Source organism: Acomys minous (genome assembly GCF_964271855.1).
Source record: "Acomys minous genome assembly, chromosome: 1".
In the NCBI taxonomy this organism is placed as follows: Eukaryota; Metazoa; Chordata; class Mammalia; order Rodentia; family Muridae; genus Acomys; species Acomys minous.
The window spans coordinates 40057393-40071937 of NC_140483.1; the positions used below are offsets into that span (position 1 = coordinate 40057393).

General features: G+C 45.7%; 1 protein-coding gene across 3 annotated transcripts in view; it reads left to right on the forward strand.

Annotated features, from left to right (window-relative positions):
* Positions 1-14545, forward strand: part of RGL1 (ral guanine nucleotide dissociation stimulator like 1) — a 247887-nt gene that overhangs the window by 204099 nt on the left and 29243 nt on the right. For all 3 annotated transcript variants that reach the window (XM_084792400.1, XM_084792401.1, XM_084792402.1), the window contains 4 exons: positions 5835-6019; positions 8911-9035; positions 10875-11090; positions 14162-14265. In XM_084792400.1, coding sequence (XP_084648526.1) covers positions 5835-6019; positions 8911-9035; positions 10875-11090; positions 14162-14265 — 630 coding nt within the window. The remainder of the gene's footprint in view (positions 1-5834; positions 6020-8910; positions 9036-10874; positions 11091-14161; positions 14266-14545) is intronic.

Here is a 14545-nt window from a genome sequence, read left to right on the forward strand (position 1 = left end):
CTTCCTAGTCTTGCCTCGAGGAGGTTGGTTTGTCTTTTTAACTGCCCCTTGCCCCCACCCCTCCCCATCCAAGCCTCCCTGGGTTTAGATCTTGATTTTGGCTTTGCATTTATTTCCCCTGGCCCTATCACAGCCCCTCCTTCCAGTCCCACCCCAGTGCTTGGATCCTTATTTACCACAAACACCACGGTGTGGCAATGGAAAGTACATGAAGCCAAGGCCAGATGACCCTGACAAGTCCAGATAGTCATGTTTCCATTCTTTAGGGAAGATGGGAGGAGAAGAGAAAAAGAAACTTTGTCCCTTCTTTTGTTCTTTCTCATCAAGGAAAACATGTCGCTGGCAGCCTTTATCTGGCACTGTTCCTGAGACTGAGGAAAACCATTCCGGGACTTGGAGGACGAGGTGAAGGGTCCAGCTCTGTCAGGGTCAAGGTTCACAAGGTGCATTCCATCCCACCAGCGTGGCTTGGCAGAGGCACAGCCTGTGAGGTGCACGGTGCTTTTCTTCATGGTGCTCTTAGATTGTACTTTCCCCCTCTCCCAAATTTGTAGAGACTGTTCTAGAATGAAATATTCTGCTGTCTTATCCTCTGGCAGTGATTGAGTATAAGGATGAGTATAATCATCTCAAATAGCCCCTAGGGCAGGGAAAACATACTTCTAAAAGGGACAGCATTATTCTTTTTTTTTTTGTAGTGGTAATCTTATTTCTGGGCTTGGCAGTTACACATCAAGGGAGAGATGACATACCCCAAAAACGTATTAAACTTTTTAATTCTGGTGTTTAGTCACCATTGGAATTTTAGTATAAAATTTGACATACTCACAGTCTCTGGGTTTGTTGCGTGTGTGCTTGGAGCACGGCTGTCAGTCCTCTCACTGTGCTCCACCAGCCCCAAGGCCTTCAGGGGACTGGAAGTTTGGACTGTTTTCCTGGCTTGCTCCTCTACCAAGGCACGTTGCTAACTAGGTGTTACCGAGTGTGCCCTGTGCTTACTGACTTGTGCAGGTGCCAGTGCAATGTGCTCATCCCCTGTCTCGGTTCTTTCGTTAAACAATTCTCCAGCCAGTGCCCTCAGTGTTTGGCTGTCTTACTCAAGACCCTTGCTTACAGTGTTGCTCCAGCTTCCACGCCACTGATTCCTTAGCCTTAAGATCTCACTCAGCTCCTAGGAAGACCCTCCTGAAGTGCTGACCAGGCTCCCTCTAAAGGTCATTACTTCCATGGGTTCCCTCGACCCCCTATTGTGACAGTTACTGCATAATTAATAAGTGGATATAGAAACTAAAGAGTACTGGGTAATGCTTAGTTAGTCACATTGATCCTCCCTAGGGTCTCTTCTAGCAGGAAGAGCCTTAGATTTGACCTTAGCAGATCCACACATGGGCATCTGATCATGTGTTCCTTTTACAACAGGCTGGGAAGGTGATTCTTGACAAGAATGCCCAAGGTAGTCCCTTCTGCCATCAGGGCTGCCCATCCATCTGGCATGTCTACTTAGACTCACACCTTCCTCTAGGACAAAAGAGTTCTGCTCTGTAACCCATCAAAGAGTCACTTTACTAAGCCATTTATCTTTGAAATCCTTTCCTGTGGCCTTTGGTAGGTTGTTATAAGCATATTATCAATTATGTCTCTCTTGATGTTATCTCAGAAGCTCCTATTGACATTATGTCATTTGAAATCACCTCTGATTAGTGTCAGATAGATGCAGGCAGGTGTTTTCTGTCCCTTCTCCAGTTAGGGGACAGTAGGACTATCTGCACAAACTCTCCAACTTGACAGGTGGCCCTGCTGGTGACGGATTTCATTTTCCCTTCTCCCAATCCATTCTTGGTCTGTGCACAGGGGCAAGTGACTTCTCCAGGCACATAGGCACACTTTGCCTGGGTATTTATGACGGCAGCCAGCATCTCCCTCCTGGAAAGGTTGCCTAGCCCTCCCATTCAGTCCTGGTGAGGAGTGGAGCCGGGCCAGGGAAGATGGAAAAGCTGCTGTCCCCCTTCCTCTGTCATATTTGCAATGTCACTTTCCTTCTTGGAATCTTAACAGCCCTGCATTTGTATCTGCTGCTTGTTCTACCAAGAATGGAAAGTTTCTTCCCAGGCCTGGCAAACATAAGGCTACTGTGAACCTCGGGCAAGGGTCCAGGCCCTTCCAGAAACCCTGCCTCCCTGGCACGCTGACGAGCACTGCTGATCGGAGGGCAAGGGCTGCCCCTGTTGGCTATACTGTCTTTGTTTTTCTCTTCTCTGATTTCTTCGTTTGCCCCCTTTATTCTTTTTGTGTGAAAATGCTTTTCTTAAGATTGCTTAGGCTAAGCCATGGCAAGGTCACTGTTAGAGCAGACCAGATGAGGAAGTTGCTCACCAGAGTGAGCTATAAGTGTTAGACTGGGGAGAGAATGGCCATGGTTGGGACCACGGTCACTCCAGGCTTAGGTAGTGCTTCTGAAGGTGTGGCTTTTCTTGGGCACAGAATGAAATGCTTTTGGGAACTACACATACACACAAATATAAACCAATCACACATTTTAGAATTGTTTACAATCACAGGGACCTGAAAGTTCTTGAAATGTCTGCCTGCCAGTGGAAGAGTCCTTAGACGAGGATGTGTGCTCAGGCGGTAGGACACGGCGTTCAGCAGAGACTGTACGATGACTCTGGAGGCAGGGGCTAGAGAGGTGGCCATAACATACTGATAAGTGAAAAACTGGTGATTTATATTTGCATATCATGTGTACTGAATATGTGTACATAGCTGCAGAAATACCTGGAAACATATACTATAAACTAGTAACAAATCATGGGAATGCAGTTGGGCTGAAGGGAGAATAGATATTTTGCTTTTAAGCTTATGTAGAAAATTACTATTTTCAATAAATGATCTTTTAAAAATATAAGCAGTTACTACCCACAGTAGCTGATACAGTAACATCACTGAATTGCCTGTGTGTTAAGATTTCTTCTTTTCTGAGTTTCCCTTCTTTCCCTCTCCCTTCCTTTCTCCCCTGCCCTTCCCTTTGAATTGTGGAGACATGGTTTGCGTTGTAACCCAGACTAACCTGAAACTCACCCTGTAGTCCAGATGTCCTGGCACCCAGGCAGCTCTCCTGCCTCAGCCCAGAATACTGAACGGCAGGCACAAGCCTCCAGACTTGGCTTGTAACTCTGAATTTCTATGTGGACATTCTTGTCAATTATGAAACACTGGGGCCCTTCCTGAGAACCTCACTGTTAGATCAGTGCTCCTTTTGACTTCCTCCTCCCCCCTCCTCTCTCTCCTCCCCTCCCCTCCCCTCTCCTCTCTTCTCCCTCCCTCTCTTCTGCCCTCCCCCTTTTTCCCACCTCTTGTTTTCATCAGTATCATTGGAAGGATGTATTCTCATTGAAATGGGAAGGAGTAGTAGTTGTCAATTCACGTTTATTTTAAGAATTATAAAAGTGCTCTTCTATGAGAATGTAGCTTATATATTTAAATGTCAGGTTTTCTGTGTTCTGGTGTGTCATCCCAACTGTGCACCCTCATGACTCTGTGCTTACTGTTTATCCAAAGGAAGGGAAATTACTCATAAATTATATTTGTTATAAAAAAGAAATGTTAGAGTGATAACTTGATTTCTTCTTTATTATTTGACAGTTTACCACACATATCTAATGTTTATATAATGTATCTTTATTGTATTTACCCTTACCTCTTCCTTTCCACTCTTACAAAAAACTTCCCAACTCATCCTCTTCTGGCCTTTGTGTATTCTTCCCTTTTCCTTTAATATCATGCTAAGCCCAATTAGTGAGTGGAATTCTGGAATATTAACTGTAGATATATGTTTAAAATTATGGTATTTAAGTTTGGTAACTAAAAGGAATGACACTATAGTAGGAGGGCCCTCAAAATATAAAGTCATTGATTTCATTGTACTCATGTTTTCAATTTTTTGTTTGTTTGTTTGTTTGTTTTTGAAACAGGGTCTTACTGTGTAGCCCTGGCTGTTCTGAACTCTCTGTAGACCAAACTAGTTTCAAACCCCCATAGATCCACCTGCCTCTGCCTCCTGAGTGCTGGGATTAAAGGTGTGCACCATTAGGCCCAGCTTAACGTTTTTAATTTTAATCCAAAGCCCGGGTAACTTTCTATCTGGAGGGAAATAAAGTTTTTGTTAATTCTGTTTAATTTAAAGATTTAGAGTATTGAATTACTTCTGTTGATAGTTTAATGTCATTTGTTTCATGACTGTAATTAAATGTCAGCAATTCCAGATGCCATATAGTCCAGAGTAGTGAAACAGTAATCTACACAGTGGAGAAAGTCAGTGTGTAAACTGTCCTGCCTCTTGTACTCGGGAGGCTCTGTGGTAGTCAAGCCTTGAGTGCAGTTCGGCTCTTTGGTGAGGCATTACAGTATGGCGGTTAAGACACTGTAATGGCCCATTGTAGTTCTGCACAGTGGATAGTAACTTCTACTCTAGTTTTAAATTACACAAACAATTGTTTGGAGTACAGTAGGCAATTATAATTTTCTTTTCTATGATTTTGTGAGCCAAAGCCAAATAGCTCTTGTGCATGTTAGACAAATGCTGTACCACTGCTGTATTCCAAGCCCTTTAAAACCACTTTGTGGTTCTGGGGAGATGGCTCAGTCTGTAAGATGCTTGCCACAGAAGAATCAGGACCCAGGTTGGATCCCCAGCACCCATTTATAAAAAAATAAAGTTGGATATGGTTCCGTGTTCATCATCCCCGTGCTAGGGAAACAGAGATGAGAGTATTCTTAGAGCCTGCTGGCCAGCATCAGTGAACATCCCTTGCTATGAGGTTGTGTTAATAGAGAGGGAAAGTATCTTTTTTAGAAAAGGGATCCAGCCTGGCATGGCTTGACTCTGAAGTGTCTTTGAAGTCCTCTTTGACTATGAGGCATGGAATAGCGGCGCTCCAAACAGTTCACCCCTTTGTTATTGTTCTGACTGCTCTCGAGGGAAGAGCCATCCCTGACTTAAAGGCCACACCCCGTGGTACTCACAGTGTCTGCAGCATGCCAAGCAGCCAGTTCCTGGCTGTCTCTGTGCTCTGGCTCCTGATAAACCTTCGTAAGTCCCTCAGAAGAAGCCGTATTGCAGTAGTGTTGCTTGCCAAGTTGTTTTCCACTTACCTTTCAGAGACCTAACTTCTCCACCCCGTGGTTCCTGAGACACGTTCGCATTCTAATTTGAGAAACAAAGGGATGACTTTATGAGGAAAGTCCTGACCCTGTGCTGATGGCCCAGTGATGTTTATAAGATTAAACCTGCGCATTTCGCCCCCACACCCAGACACTTCGTTTCTCCAGTTGGATTTCTGGCCAGATGGTAGCCAGTGTCTCCTAAACTACCAATGTGATTACTTTCTGTTCCCTTTCTGGTTTATTGTGTTTACTCATTTGTTTGTGTGTGAGCCTGAAGCGGTGGCTTGAGCACACTACGGCACAGGTACTTAGGGCAGAGGACAACTTGTGAGCCTTGTTATTCTCCTTCTACCATGTGGGACTTGGCATCGAACTCAGATCATCAGACTTGGCAGAAAGTGCGTCATCTTAGTCACTGCGTCATCTTGACAGCCCTGGCTTTCTGGTCTTTAATGTGAACAAATCCACAATTAGTGGCTAGTGTTCAGATTGCTTGGAAAGTACTTTTGGAACTCACTAAATCCTCTGGACATCTTTTGTTTGCCTCAGATGGGTTTTTCCACCAACAAAACGTTATCAATTCCCGCAGGCCCCCTTCAGCTACCAGCTGTGGTGTCCAGGGCTCGTCTCGGGTCCTTCGGGTTCAGTGACTCTCCATCTCTCCTTCCCAGTGCCATTGCTTCCATCCTGAGGGCCTGGCTTGACCAGTGTGCGGAAGACTTCCGGGAGCCCCCTCACTTCCCTTGCCTGCAGAAGCTGCTGGAGTACCTCAAACGCATGATGCCTGGCTCTGACCCAGAGAGGAGAGCGCAGAACCTTCTGGAACAGTTTCAAAAGCAGGAAGTAGATTCTGACAGTGAGTACCTGTTTGGTCCCAGGGAAAGCCTAGATTGGGATTCTGCAGCATGGAGGTTCCCCATTTTGAGACTCAATAAGAAACCCTAGTACCCTCAGAAAACTGGGGTAGGTGTAAAATTATGAAAGTGTTACATTCAGAACCATAACATTTTAGAATGAAAAGAGGTATTTTTCAAGACTTGCTTTAAGGATTAAACTGTGAAGCTGGCTCACAGGAGCTCTGTAACTGCTGGGGTTCCTTCTGTTCCCAACAACAGAGTTTCCATGATTTTTTAAAAAAAACTTTCCCTTATCAACATGGATTGGCTTCTTATTCTCTGCCTAACATGTTCTATCAGATATAAGCCTGTGACAGACAACCTCCCCTATATGGCTGGCAAGGATTCAAGCCTACTTCCCTCTTACAAAAGCTTGGAGGAGGTGTTTCTCCTTTGTCCTAGAAGACATTACCGTAATGTCCCCTGGCAGCGCAGATTACCATCATTTACTGTCTGTAATGGCCAAATCAAAGGAAGTTTCTGAGGCTGTTTTTTCCTATTGGAAGCTGACCTCTTGTTTCCAAGGACAAATGCAGGGGCTACCACTGCTGGCCACAGAGTGTGTTGACGGCCAAGCTCTGAAGAACTTAGTGGAGAGGTCCCAACAGGCTTCCAGCATGGTGATATGTCCTTTCACTGAGGTGCTGGGTAACAGTTTCCATGGCAGCTGACCCACTTGGAACTTCTGATGGGCACTTCCTTGAAGCAATGCCCGATTTCCTCAGCAAGGGAAAGGAAATGGGTCCTAACACAGATAAAGGATGCCACCCCAGAGCCAAAGAAAATACAGTAACTTTACATTCCACCCAGTACCTGGCAACTGGTTTCTATGTCCTGGGGACCAGAGAAGGGGAATGCAGTTGCATCATCTGAAAGGCTTTGTATCTCAGATGACTTCATCTGCCGGGAATGCTTGAATCCCCAGGACACTCCAGCTGCCAGACCTTCTCTCCCTTCAGGGCCTCCCGCCCAGCTTTGTGCTGGAGTGGAAAATGTTGCTGCCTGCTGCACTGGAGCCCAGCTCTCCCCACTGGGCTGTCTCTGGCCCTGTGCCTAATTGGGGAAGCAGTGGGACCAGTCATTGGTTGTCTCCAGCTCAGGGACTGGAAGGGCAGAGTTCTTTTGGCCGGCAGAGGCAGAGGTGGCCTGACTTCACAAAAACTTTTAAGCAGTACCCAAGAACAAATCTCGCCCTAAGTATGGGCCATTGTTACTAGGAATGTGCCGGGCCCTGCTGATGAAGCAGGGGCCCCATTCCTGAGTTGGAGTGCCGGGAGCTTGGGTCCTTTGGGTCCCTCCTCCCACTTCACACTATGGAAAGCAGTGAGTGTTCCTGTGTGTTTTCAGAAGGAAAACTGTGCATAGAGTTTTTCCACACCTGGAGTGAGTCAGGAGCGGAGCTGGGGCAGTGGAAGCAAAGGCCAGGTCCCATAGAGAAAGGAGCGCAGTCTCACACATAGTGACGTTCTAGGTGCATATCAGACGTACTAGTGTTTGAATGAATGAATGAATGAATGAATGAGTGATGTTAGTTCTTACCCTGCACTCTCCTTGGCTGAAGCCAGGCAGCCTCTGCATTGTTGTACAGGTGCTAAAGTACATCATAGCTGTCAGGAGGGATAGAAGGCTCCTTTGAACCTTTGACTGGCACATCAGATTTCTTCTCCACTGAAAGAGAAAGTACCAGAGTTGAGTGGAGGAAAAGTACTGAAAGCAGGCTCTGACATCCTTCACATGGCAGGATTTTAGCTCTCCACTGGGTACCTTTGCTTGTATCCAAGATAACAGGAATAGGTAGTGACGCTTTCTGACCTTTCGCACCCATAACCCAGTTCCATTCACATCAGAACCTTCAACTCTGAGGTCCAGAACCAGTCCTGAAATCAGAGTGGGCAGGTAGCACACGGCACTGGACAGGTACAGTGTCTCACTTTGGGCAGCCCACTTCTCGTGGGAAGCTTTGAAGAAGCTGAATCGATCTGATGCAAAATGCCTAACAATGTCCATCCTAAAGAGAAAGAAAAGGCTTCAAAATGAAAACCTGCTGAGGGAGTAGTAACACAGACCTGGATCTTTGCCAGGATACTGTGCTCACCTCACCCCCCCCCCCCAAGTAATTGCAGTTTTGACAGGAAGGCGTGTGAGGAGTGTGACGGGCGGAAGGCAGGGGAACAACTCAGGACTGGGGAAGATTGCAGTAAGGAGACTTGAAATGGAGGCTGGAGACTGCCGGAGCTGGCCAGTAAACAGGCTCCGGGGCCATGATGTCCTTTGACTTCATCAGGCTGTGAAGTGTGTAACCTTCTGATCAACGGTCAGCAGCGGATTCACTTTTAAGTTTATTTCACGCTTTGCACACGCTCTCAGTGGAAGCTGACAGCAACTCTGATCATTTGAGGCTGCTAAATATTTCTGAAAGGGCTACAGGTCTCCTCCACATCTCTGAAACCCAAATGGCCTGTGCTACCCTTACCAACGCCTGCTGGCCTGCTCACTCTGAGGCCTTCTCAGTGGCCCAGCAATCAAGGATTGGTGGCCAGGGTGTAGGTATTAGCTGGCTTAGTCCTGGAAGTGGTGATGGACTTGGAAGCTTTGTTCAGCTTTGCTTCTTTGCCTAGACTAGCCTCTGGGTGATTTCTGGGGGATACCTCAAGGCCTCTCCAAGCCTAACGAGAATAGAGGAATACACAGGATTGGATCTCCATTTTGCCCCAATATACTGCTCTTACTCATCTCTACCTGTGTGTTTCTGAAGCGTTAGTTCTCTTCTGCCTGAAAGAAGTGTAGCCTGATGCCATGAGCAAAGTCTCACGTGGCACCCATTTACTGATTGTTTCCCCGTTGTGCACAGATGGGCTTCTCAGCACCATCTCCTTCAGCCTGGAAGAGGAAGAGGGCCTGGAGAGCGGAGGGTCGGCAGAGTTCACGTGCTTCTCAGAAGATCTCGTGGCGGAACAGCTGACCTACATGGACGCAGTAGGTCTTCTCGCTGTGTCTCAGATGTGCTCCTCTTAACCGGGGGCAGTGACAGCACTGGCAGCCCAGGGAGGGCAGTGGGCAGCACTGGGTCATGTGCGAGAAGTGCTTTTGAGTCTTTGAGAGAGTCTGTGTCTGTAAAGGGAGAGCTAGGATGCTGTGTGAATCACTCCTGTGAATAATTCAAGCCCCAGCTCTTCTTGCAGCCCTGGGTGAAAGTGCATTTTCCTCGGAGCTCAGGTCACAGAGGGAAGTAAGAATTCTAATCCTGGTGAAACTGAATCTGCCCTGTTCTGTGGGTATTTCTCTCCCTTTGGACTCATAAATATTTCAAGAGCCGAGCTGTTTATTTGGAGGATTGTAAAGGGGTCAAAGCCCAAGCTAGCATGAAGAAAGTTCATTGAATCCACATGTGACCGGATCTGGCCGCCTGCTTCCACGTGTGCTTCCTGCACGTTTGAATCGTGACTGTTTCTGTGTGCTGTGCATATTTGATTGTGTTGGTCACATTTCATAGCATGGAGTTTGCTGGAAAGCATAATTAAAGACTTAGCAATTATCGTGATGGTTTCACTCCTCTGCATTTCCCTGAGCTCTGCCACCTTTGCAGCATATATAAGATGGCCGAAGTTTCCATCCAATGGAAAGCAAACTATGGAAAATAGATAAGATAGTCTATAGGGAATACATGCTGCCCGTTCTCTCTCTCTCTTTCTCTCCCTCTCTCTCTCTCTCTCTCTCTCTCTCTCTTCTCTCTTTTCTTTTCTTTTCTTCTTCTTCTTCTTCTTCTTCTTCTTCTTCTTCTTCTTCTTCTTCTTCTTCTTCTTCTTCTTCTTCTTCCCTTTTTTAGTTTTTCGAGACAAGGTTTCTCTGTGTAACCATGGCTGCCCTGGAACTCAGTCTGTAAACCTGCCTTGCCTCTGCCTCCCAAGTGGTGGGATTAAAGGCGTGCACCACCCCTACCCAGCTCCATCTTTCTTTTTATACCAACTTTTATAACCTTATATTTAGAATCTTGTCTATTCAGCCATTTGTTGTTGTTGTTGTTGTATAACTGATAGAATAAGGGAAAGATGAAAATATCTTATTTTTACTGCTTTAAGGAAAAGACCCGAACACTAGGCTTTAGGTTCCCATTTTGTGTAGTGTGTAGGGTTGAATTTTTTTCCTCCTTCTTCCTCTGCTTTGAAAAATGACAAACAGTTGCGTGGAGAGATGTGACATATGTTATAGTTACTCGGACTTCTTTTCAGGTGGCCTGAGAGCATCTGTTTTCATGGTAGGCAACTGGTGGTTCTTGAGTGGCCTGGACACTCGGATATGGTTTTGAGGTCAAAATAACCATTGCCACTTTTCTCTTTTGAGCAGTGTCACAGATCTTACTAGAACTGCTTGATTTTCTTTACAAGATGGATAAATAAGAATGTCTTTGATCATTTTAATTTTCTCTTGGTCATTATTTTTATCACTTAAGCAAATTTGAAAGGTCATGAGGGGTCCAGGAATGGTGCCTCACTCCCTTAATTCTAACACCGCAGAGGCAGAAGCAGGCAGATCCCTGTGAGTTGGAGGCCAGTCTGGTATATATAGTGAGTTCTAGGACAGCTAGGACTACATAGAGAGCTCCTGTTTTGAAAACAAAAACAAACAAACAAAGAATCTTATGGGCTTTTCTGCTCCATTCATCTATTACTTGTTTGTTGAGATGGATACTGTGTGGCAAGTCAAGCAGAGAGCGATCCTTGTCCACTTACAAAACACCCATTTACAGATGTCCTAGATGACATGTTGGGTAAAGCATCTTTGTTTCCCTTAATGCCAATTCCTCCTCTGTTCCAGCAACTTTTCAAGAAAGTAGTGCCTCACCACTGCCTGGGCTGCATTTGGTCTCGGAGGGATAAGAAGGAAAACAAACACTTGGCTCCCACGATCCGCGCCACCATCTCACAGTTTAATACCCTCACCAAATGTGTCGTCAGCACCATCCTGGGGAGCAAAGAGCTCAAGACTCAGCAGAGAGCCAAGGTCATCGAGAAGTGGATTAACATCGCCCACGTGAGTGGCCGTTAAGAATGTATCTTTGTGTTTGGTAGATGGCCCTCCTGACTCCAGACCTGAGACCTGGTTCTTCAGAGCCGCCGTTTCACATGCTGCATGACTGGCCCCTAGCACCATGAAGAGAAAGGCACAGTCAGTCCCTAATGTGTTTGAGTTACAGTATTATACGTTAGGGATATAATAAGATAAAGCACAATTGATTTAGCTGTGCAGGAGCCAGACTCACTGAATGACCTCATCATGTGAAGGACAGGGGTCAGCAATATAAATGTTATCGAAGTGGGGGAGGGAAAGCTACTTCTGAGCAGGGTGATCAAGGAAGACGGCCCGAGTGAATGTCACTTTATCTGTCAGAGAGTAGGATTTGAGGTACTTGAAGATGAAAGGTTTCTTCTAGGCAAGAAGCAGCTACAGTAAAAATGATTGTGGGATTAGTTGTTATATAAATATCCCATTAGTCTGCGTTCTGGGCCACGGTTAACCCTCAGCCAAAACACACTTTGCTTCATGTCTCATTAGATATATCCCCACTAAGCCTTGTTTATAGGACACAATGCCTATGTCTTTCACATTTTCTTGTATTGTTTTTGACTAAAGAGCAAAGCCACAATAGTTGCAGAGAATTTGCCGTGTTTTTGAGTCTTTAGGACGACCTATTACCCCACACATGCTAGTGCCTGAGAAAAGATAAGCAAGAAGCAAAGCATGGGAGTAAAGAACTTACTTCTCCCCAAAAAATAACTGCAAAGAGTTTTGAGGGAATGTGGTACCAGCCTGGGTACCTCTTTCTTCTTAGGATTATAAGAAAACATTTTTGCCACAGCATGTATGTCTCAGAGCAAACAGTCTTTATGTCCTGAGCTCATTGATCTACTTAGACAGTCAGAACACAGCATCCCCTTGTGTGGCGTGCTGTGACTCAGATAATGACTTTCAGTTGGAGTTAAATATAGATTGTGTGTTTATATGATAAAGAAACTGTGGATAACTCAGAGTGCATTCCACAGCCCATCGTAGATGCACAAAGCCAAGCGGCCTTAGTCTTGCTGTTAAGTGGGCTCTCCTCCAGCATTGAGTATGCTATGTCTCTTAAGATCATGGGGGATAACTTCATAGAACTCTGAAACTTACAGGTGCTTTCCTGCCAAGATTTATTTTATTCTTCCCTCACTAGTCGTAGTCTATTTCTATTGAAAAAAAAAGTTGTTAAAATGATATTAATTTTACATGTAGAAACTATTTCTGACCTAATATGGGTGTGGATTCTTGGCCTGGCCTCTGTGCTGCATTTTTGATTTTGCGTAGCATCTTTTGGAATATGCCTCCTTTTCTAGAAACAGGACTGGATGCCTCATGGGTTCCCTTCAGCCCGTAGCCTCCGCCTGTTACTGAGTAATGGGTTCCATATGTTTATTACGATGGACATGATATATCAGGGCCTGGGTGTCTTTATTTATTGCAAGTTTCCTGGGTTTTAGAGCATAATTTTGGGATGCTGAACCTTTGTTGAACCATGCTGTCAGAGTGAGGTTTCCAGACAGCAGCGATGCTACAACCCCCTCTCCCTCCCTCCCTCCCTCCCTCTCTCCCTCTCTCCCTCCCTCCCTCCCTCTCTCCCTCCCTCCCTCCCTCTCTCCCTCCCTCCCTCCCTCTCTCCCTCCCTGCCTTCCTCTGTTCCTCCTCCCTCCCTCCCTCCTTCCCTCCTCCCTCCCTCCCTCCCTTCTTCTCTCCCTCTTTTCTTCCTTCCCTTTTCTCTTTCTTATCTTTTTCTTTCTTTCTTTCTTTCTTTCTCTCTCTGTCCCTCACTTCTTAAATCTTACCTTTCTGCCTCTCCTCCTCCCTCTCTTCCTCCCCCTCCCTTTCTATTTTCTTTTTAGATAAAGGGACACCAAGATACTTTAAAAGACTGGACATGACTTTTATGAAGTACATTGCAATGTACTCTGAAGAAAACACTTGAGGGTTTGGTTGGCATGCAAGATTTGTCATGACAAATTGGAGAATTCTGTTTTTCCTTCATAGTCCAGATCAACATAACTTAACGAAATGATTCTTGAAGCAATTTGCACTTACGCCCAGCCACTCTGCTACCCCTTGCCTGAGATGTTCTGCATGAAGCCAAACATGTACTCAGGCAGTGTACTGGACACACTGCACGACAGTGTGCCTATATGCAAAGGATCTCCTGACTGAGAGGGAAGGCGCATCACTGGATGCAGCCACACCCCAGGCCAGCCAACAATGCCACCCTCTTCCTGTCCCACCAGCCCTACTATCTCTAGGGTTTGGGCCACTGACTGCCCACACTATGGTCTTGGCTTCTTAGGATAGGGTACACTTAGCAAGGAGCCTCTCTTTGTATGCAGAAAAACGACACCCAGAATCTCTCCTGTTCTCTCTCTGTTTTGTTTTAAAACACTGCCAAATGAATCTTATTTTTAAAAGCCCAAGTTACTTTGGAAGCATTGAAGTACCAAGGTGTTTCTGAATGTTTACAATTGTGGGACAAGCCAATTTGAAACCAAATGAATGTCTATAAAAATATTCCCCCCTTGGCTAAGACCATGAAAGCTGAAGTTCAACCTGTGGTGAACTTTTATTGCCAAGTTATATACACCTCTCAGGCCACAAGCTCTTTGTACCATCTGAACTTCCGGTGGCTGCTGCCCAGCTCACTTGGAAGGCCTAAAGGGCACAGTGATCTTCTGCATGGATTTTGAAGTCATGCATATGCTTTCTGCTGAATAAAGTTGTGCTCTCTGGCATAGCCACGTATGTCCACCTCCTCACGTTGTTTTTACTGGGAAAGCTGGAAACTATAAAACTGTAACAACAACGCAAAAATATATTAGAGGGGGAAAAACAAGCTTACGGTGCCAAACTCTATAAAGTGTTTTGGTGACTGGGGCGGGAGGAAGGGGCCACTTTTTGATGTCCAGTATTTACACAGCTGCCTATTTAGTGGTAAGAATTCATAGCAGCTGTAATACCTCTAACACAGGAAGCCAGCAACTCACTGTAATGCTGATCTGTAAATGCCTTTTATGTCTTCATCCCTCCCTGGACAGGAATGCAGAATCCTGAAGAACTTTTCCTCCTTGAGGGCCATCGTTTCCGCACTGCAGTCCAATTCCATCTATCGCTTGAAAAAGGCTTGGGCTGCCGTCCCAAAGTAAGTCCCCCTGGGCCTGCTCTGTTTTCCTGGCCCGGGTGATCGGTTGGTGCTTCCATACCATGGGCCCTTACCATCAAAACGCATATTATGTGACAAGAGAAACATATCTGAAACCCTCTGTGTGTTCCAGGAAGGGTGCATTAATGAACTTCGAGGAAGGGCAGCTGCAGAATTCACTCATTCTCAGTGTGTGCCAGAGCCACGATTCCCAGGCCTGGGCATGATTTGAAGGGTGTGCTTGTTATCTGGATCTTGAGGGAGGAGGTTGTGGAGTGAT